This window comes from Poecilia formosa, unplaced genomic scaffold (genome assembly GCF_000485575.1).
Source record: "Poecilia formosa unplaced genomic scaffold, Poecilia_formosa-5.1.2 Scaffold300, whole genome shotgun sequence".
Lineage (NCBI taxonomy): Eukaryota > Metazoa > Chordata > Actinopteri > Cyprinodontiformes > Poeciliidae > Poecilia > Poecilia formosa.
In genome coordinates this window covers 344,849-351,412 of record NW_006800239.1, presented here as the reverse complement: position 1 = coordinate 351,412, position 6,564 = coordinate 344,849, and the positions used below count along the sequence as shown (strand labels likewise).

General features: G+C 35.1%; 2 protein-coding genes across 2 annotated transcripts; one reads left to right on the top strand and one right to left on the bottom strand.

Moving 5' to 3' along the window:
* Positions 1-202: 202 nt before the first annotated feature.
* Positions 203-3,662, top strand: LOC103152081 (chromosome partition protein Smc-like). Its single transcript, XM_007572414.2, has 9 exons — positions 203-265; positions 368-403; positions 520-567; positions 1,430-1,465; positions 1,961-2,008; positions 2,158-2,335; positions 2,456-2,557; positions 2,628-2,705; positions 2,840-3,662. The coding sequence occupies exons 1-9, from the start codon at positions 207-209 to the stop codon at positions 3,032-3,034; spliced, it is 780 nt and encodes a 259-aa protein (XP_007572476.2). The 5' UTR covers positions 203-206; the 3' UTR covers positions 3,035-3,662.
* A 415-nt stretch (positions 3,663-4,077) lies between these two features.
* LOC103152080 (heat shock 70 kDa protein 12A-like) lies at positions 4,078-6,516 on the bottom strand. The gene is made up of 4 exons (XM_007572411.2): positions 6,157-6,516; positions 5,700-5,924; positions 5,421-5,592; positions 4,078-5,329 (listed from the first exon to the last, which is right to left on the bottom strand). Exons 1-4 carry the CDS (start codon positions 6,436-6,438, stop codon positions 4,302-4,304), a joined length of 1,707 nt encoding a protein of 568 aa, XP_007572473.1. The 5' UTR covers positions 6,439-6,516; the 3' UTR covers positions 4,078-4,301.
* Between the last annotated feature and the right edge of the window lie 48 nt (positions 6,517-6,564).

Sequence of the window (6,564 nt, the reverse complement as noted above, 5' to 3'; positions counted from 1 at the left end):
TCAAGTCAGGTTTATTTTTACAGCACATTTTAGCAACAGGGCTGTTCAAAGTGCTTTACGTGATAACATCACAATTTACTAACTAATCATGAAACAAATAATAAGCACTACATGTTGTCAAATGCTATATTCAAATATCCATCAAATATTTTTAAACAGTGTTTGTTGAGTCTATAAGTATTGCAATAAATCTGAATGAGCTGCTCATGTTACTCCACAGATCTCTGAAAGACAAAGAAAAAGAAACTGAAGCTCTCAAACGAATGTAAGTTACATTCAGTGATTTAAAACATGAAATGTTATTTTTGTCAATGACTGTAAGCTGATGAAACACTGTAAGATAAATACCTCCATTGCTTTTAAACAGAATAAATGAGAAGGATGAACAGCTTCAACAGATGAAGTAAATATATTCATTCATTCATTCATTCATTCATTCATTCATTCATTCATTCATTCATTCATTCATCCATCCATCCACTGTGTGCTGGTTTTCATTCTTTGTACTTTACTGCATAGATCTACACTTAAAGAAAACCAAAAGGAAACTGATATCATCCTGCAAAGGTACTTTCTGGTCCAAGATTTTCTAAATGTCATTGTGAAATGTTCAGCTGATTTAAATAGTTAACTATGAAACTTTCTCTAAAAATTTTAAAGAAAAATCTAATTTTATTTGTATAGTGCCTTTCAGCAGCCAGGCATTTCAAAGTGCTTTACATCATAAAAATACAAAGTCACAGAACAGACAGTCAACTACACTACATTACATTTTGCACATCAGGTTATTGATTAAAGAAAAATTCTGTGGCATTGAGTCAAAAATACTGTAACAACCAAACATTTCATGTTTCACCCAATATGACAATAAAGCAATGCATTAGATTATAAATTCTAACTTAAAATTACATTTCTGATGTCTGGATGCAAATTGTCAGAACTAGACGTTGAATGCAACTCAGAAACACCAACTTTAGTGATTAACTCCTTAACACACTGTCCAATAATGTCACAGAACAGGGATCCTCAACTCACTGTGAATTATTAGATACATGCAGTGGACACGTGGAGTTGATGATAATTTATTTACTTCTGTCTGCAAAAAAACATTCAGGGCAGTCTTTCAGTTTGAGCTCTGTGAATGTTCTACTGTCTAAAACCAAAGGTAGTGAAAAAAACTGTAGAAAAACAAAAAAGAAAGAAAGAAAACTACATTTCTGTTGAACTTGCACACTGAAAAAAACTTTTTTTATTAATATTATTTACTAAACAATTAACATATCTTTAAAAATGTATAGTCACTCTTGACAAAAAAAATGTAAAGTAAGAATTCTCAAGAGTTTGCCATTTTTCAATTATTCCTATTTTCTTGGAATATTGTGTGAACTTATTGAACACGTTCTGATGAACATCTCCACTGCTTTTACAGAGTTCATGAGATGGAAGCACAACTTCAAAAATCAAGGTAAGAAAGCACAATGGAGTTGTCACATGTCAGGTGGTTGATAATGTAGCCTTGACCACTGGATAAACACAAGCAAACAGTTTGTACAGGGCATTTGAATTACTTGTTAGCTGAACATGGTCTATGTAGCTGGGAAACCCTGATGAATCTAAAAGTCTAATTACACCCAAGTACCTAAATAAAAAGCACTTAGACAATGTTTCTTGGTTTCTGAAGGCACTTCCCTTCTAGTCCAAAAAATATCTTCAGTCATAAACATGGATTGGAAATATCAGGCTTACAAGTTCCAGTTGGAAAAGTCACAATAGTAGACGAAAGAGAAGAAATGGGTAACTGCCCATTGAATCACTGAGTTTTCACCAGATCAAGACAGATTGTAAGAGACAAAAATCCTTAAGAGAATGAGTTTTTACATAATATGTTTCTGTCAAGAAAACTTGATTTGATTTTTGAAACAATTAATTTAAGACTTTGGCTATTTATTTTATTGCACAGATCTGCTCTACAAGAAAAAGAGGAACAATTGAAATCTTTCAAAGACAGGTACTGTATCAGTTTTCTTTTGCGTTTTTCTCCGTTGGATTGTCAATTATTGATTTTTTTCACTACTAATGCAAATATTTTAATGTAATGTAAAACTTAGCCTATTTTTAATATAGTTATCTGTAAATGAATATGTGTGTTTTTTACAGAGTGGCAGGAGAAGTTGCTTTGTCAATCAGAACAGGAAACACAATGAGCCTCAACAACCCTGTTAGTAAGAACAGACTAAAGGAAATGTATGAAGACCTGAGGATTGACTGGCCAAAAATCAAAAGCAACTTAAAGTCAAACAACAAACATCCAGACTCTGTTAAAGAACTGATTCTGGTACAGTGATGTTGACATAAAACTAACTTTTGACTTCATTCTTGCATGTCTGAAACAAACTAATGTTACTTTTCCTCCCTTACTTTCCCTGCTTGTCTCAATTTTCTCTCATAATGCCAGAAAAAGTTCGGAGAGGCAAAAACTGAAATGAGAAACAGGAAAATGATGATAGATCAAGTTTTTGGTTTAAATGTGATCAATACTGGAGGAATACAACAAAAGGTAATGACATGTACTTTGAAGTCGTCTTCTGTGATTCCAGTTGTGTCTGAACTGAGGTTTGTTCTTCCAGGTTGATCAGTACCGACAGCTCACAGTTCAGAACCTGCAGATGACTCTCTACAGCGAGAAGCAAGATGCTGGTTTAAAGGTGAGTTTGACTTATTCAAAATTATTACTATTCATAAAATTAAAAAAGAAAACTAGCACTTTTATTTATTTATTTATTTATTTATTTATTTATTTATTTATTTATTTATTTATTTATTTATTTATTGTCAACAGAAACCCTTTCTTGGAAATGAAGCAGGAAATCCTCAGGATGTGTTGGAGTATTTGGGCTCTGAATGTTTCTGGCTCGGTTGCCTGATGGCGTTGAACAACCCGCCTCTTCAGCCTGACTGGGAGAATCATCCTCCATCGATGGATAGATGGGACTTTTTCCCCCGAAATATCAGAACTGTTTCTGAAAATGAGTGAAATGAAATTAATCAAGAAACAACATCGCTTTCTACATCTTTAAATCTGTGGGAAAAAAACTTAAGTGTGGCAGCTTTAACGGATCTTAAAGCTGCACCTTTTTAATTTAGTTGAAAATAGATGTTTGTAATTTTTGTTTTTAAAGCTTAATTAAACCTAATAAGTTTGCTTCGTTGTACTTTTTCATTTTCTTACCTTTTTTAAACATCATAAATTTTAAACTATTTGACTATTGTATTTATTTTGTGTATTCATCTGAGTTTCCTGTGAACCTGAACATGTTTTTCTCTGCTTCTCTTCGTTTGCCTCTACTGTGCAGCATGTTATCCTGAAGTTTGACTTAGAAAAGATTTTATTTTAATTCAAGGGCTGTTTTATATACTTCTCTGCTACTGCTCATTTACAAATAGGCCATTAGTTAACAGGTGGATTTTTAAGGGTATTGCAAAAACATATGATTAATCTAAAAAAAATCTAGTTTATTTTCAATTTAACAGTGTAAATTCTAGAAATTAAACGTGATTAGATACTTTCTATGTGTTTGCAAAATGTTGAATTCTGAAAAACAAAGGCAGAATAAAAAAGTTAGAATGGACTTTTGATGAAAATAAAAACTAATTTCAGTGGATTTTAATGTTGCTTTTTATTGTGTCAACATACAGAGTTCACCAGTTATCTATCTATCTATCTATCTATCTATCTATCTATCTATCTATCTATCTATCTATCTATCTATCTATCTATCTATCTATCTATCTATCTATCTANTATCTATCTATCTATCTATCTATCTATCTATCTATCTATCTATCTATCTATCTATCTATCTATCTATCTATCTATCTATCTATCTATCTATCTATCTCATTATAACCAGCAGTAACTAGATTTCAAATAGTTAGAGCAAATAATTTCAAGAAAACGTGTTACAGGACTTTCACATGTTTCTGTGAATATTTAATATGATTATATTGTGTTATATTCTCTCAAAATGGTTGATCCAAATATAATATGTAAACAAATGGACACTGAGGTTTAGATGTACAGACATGATTAGTTTATTGGAAGACTTAAGACATACATTGATCAAAAGTCAGTATCACAGCTGAGATTAGATTTATTTGTTTTAAAAGGTTATAAATGTTACAATTTGCTGTTTCTCTTTTACACCGTTTCACAGTTGGTTCCCTGTTTGAACAGACAGTGTAAATGACCATGAAAGCCACCAGATGTTCTTGTGACTTTAGGAGACAGTGACTGAAACATTTCACCCCCTCATAAAGTCGAGCTTGATGGATTTCGTTGACCCTGAATCGATGTCGGTTGCTGTTGCTTTCATTTCTGTGAAGCCAAAGTTGATATTCAGTTTGGCTTCACGATCCAGACCACGTTCTGTGTTCGGTGAGTCAAGGACAAAACCACCAATTTTCTCTACTCCCTCCTCATCCACATACTTTGGACTTTTGTGTTGTGTGCGATAAAAATAATAGCTCCTGGTTGTTTGTGTGGAGCTTGTTGGAAATAAACTGAAGCTTTTGATTTGGTTCCAGCCAACATCCTCATTAATTTCTACCAGTTTCATGAAAACATCGTCACACCACTCACCATCTTGGTTTGTGTATTTCTTGTCTGCCCTGTGTTTTGACGCATTAAACCTATTACCTACTCTAAGCCCATAAGTGAAGGAACTTTTTCTGGATGCTACAACTGCTGGGTTTCTCCCAAACATCACAGCTCCTTTCAGGATGGCTTCCTGTGGCCTAAATGGACACAGAACGTTGCACTCACCAATGTACTCCTCAGTAATGTGCCTCTGCAGAATCTGGCTGTCAGCGTACCCCCCGACTAACAGAATGTACCCAATTCTGTAACCTCTTCTTAAAATACTGTCTAGACTCTTTACGATCCCCTGCAGACTCTCGACAAAGAAGGATCTCAGTTTCTGTTTGGAGATTCTGATTGATCCTTCATCCCAGGAAGCTCCTTGAACTCCTTCAAGGAACTTTTCAATATCCTTTTTAGTCTGAGCCAGTCTTCCCAGGTTAAGTGAGCAGGTGATTTCTATATCTTTATCCCCCTTTTTGAAAAGTGTGAAGTCATACATTATATTTTGAACTTCACCAGGGTACTTTTGTTCATATTCATCCCAGACTCCATCACAGAATATTTCTCTGAGGAACTGTTTAAATTTTCTGTCCACATTTTGTCCTCCCAGGTCATTTCCAGAGGCCTTGTGCAGCTCCTTTAAGGTTCCTCCTTCTAGGACTTCATGAACGGTGATGTCAATGGTTCCACCTGCCTCAAAACACAGGGACATTTTACAATTTAATGTAAATTCTGTATTTAAATGAACATCCAGTCATAAAAACAGAGGGAAGATCTGAACCTCCACAATCGACAACGATGTACTGAGTTCCTGGGGATTGGTCCAGGGTGTCTCTGCTGATGTTCTGGGTGATGAAACCCTCAGCTGGAAGCTTCTTACACCAGACTGAAGCAGCTTCTGGTTCCAGTGCGATCACCAGTTTATCTTCATTTCCCTCTGACACAATGCCTGCCTGCAATCAATAACATGACCGTCTCTTTTAGAATAAGCAAAGTCAAAATATTCAAATGAACATAATCTAATTTTTATTCTGTGTTGAATGAAATACTTTAGTCTTACCTGCATTGCAGCTTCTCTCATGAACTGTTTGGCAGAAGGATCCCAGATGGCAGGAACCGTCAGGACCCAGGTGAAGTCAGAGGGAATGAACTTTCTCCCTTTTGCGTTGAAGTTGATGGTTTCCAAAGCATCATACTTCAGGAATCTCAGAGCTTCTGTAAAAACCTTCAGCGCCTTCATCGACTTCCCGTTGGCTGCTTTGATCATCAGATCTCCGTTGATTTCCTAAAACATTGTGATTATAATAAGTGTTTGTGTTTTAATCTCAACACTTGTCAAGAATATGAAAAAAAATAAAACGTAAATCAACCACAAATTCTGCCTATAGTCATATATTCAGAGAACATATCTGCCTCTCAGATATGTTGACTTCAATTCAAATTATTCAGGATCATTTTTATTTGAATAATTTTATTTGAACTCATTTACCTCTAAGGATTAATTGAATTTTACTCACGTTGTCATAGAGCGCCATCTTGAAGCAGTCAAAGAAGAACATGTCTCTCGCTTCTTGGCCCTTTTTTGAAAGGTAATCTTCCCTGGCTACATAACCAAAGCTCACAAACTCTTCTTGTTTATCAAAAAGGATGCAGCTGGGAGTTTTTGGGGTTTCCAGCCCAACTTCTTCACCCCAGACCTTCAAATAAGGATCAATTTCATCTTCTCTGGATGTTATACTGAAGGCATAGCCGCTGTATGCAGTCCCAAAGTCTATAGCGATGATGAAAGAGTCTTCCATTGTAGGAAAAGCTTCAGTTGGTTGTGTTGAGGGTCCAACTAAAACACTGAGACAGATCCAGGGTACAGTATGATAATCTAAGTGCAAAGAGCTGAAGATAGAAACTCCGCCCAGCCTCAACCCCCC

Coding starts and splice junctions, on each gene's coding strand:
- LOC103152081 (XM_007572414.2), top strand. CDS start 207: ATGTTACTCCACAGATCTCTGAAAGACAAAGAAAAAGAAACTGAAGCT. Junction 2,009..2,157: donor TTGAAATCTTTCAAAGACAG/GTACTGTATCAG, acceptor TGTTTTTTACAG/AGTGGCAGGAGAAGTTGCTT. Junction 2,706..2,839: donor AGCAAGATGCTGGTTTAAAG/GTGAGTTTGACT, acceptor TATTGTCAACAG/AAACCCTTTCTTGGAAATGA.
- LOC103152080 (XM_007572411.2), bottom strand. CDS start 6,438: ATGGAAGACTCTTTCATCATCGCTATAGACTTTGGGACTGCATACAGC. Junction 5,925..6,156: donor AGATGGCGCTCTATGACAAC/GTGAGTAAAATT, acceptor ACAATGTTTTAG/GAAATCAACGGAGATCTGAT. Junction 5,593..5,699: donor TGAGAGAAGCTGCAATGCAG/GTAAGACTAAAG, acceptor TATTGATTGCAG/GCAGGCATTGTGTCAGAGGG.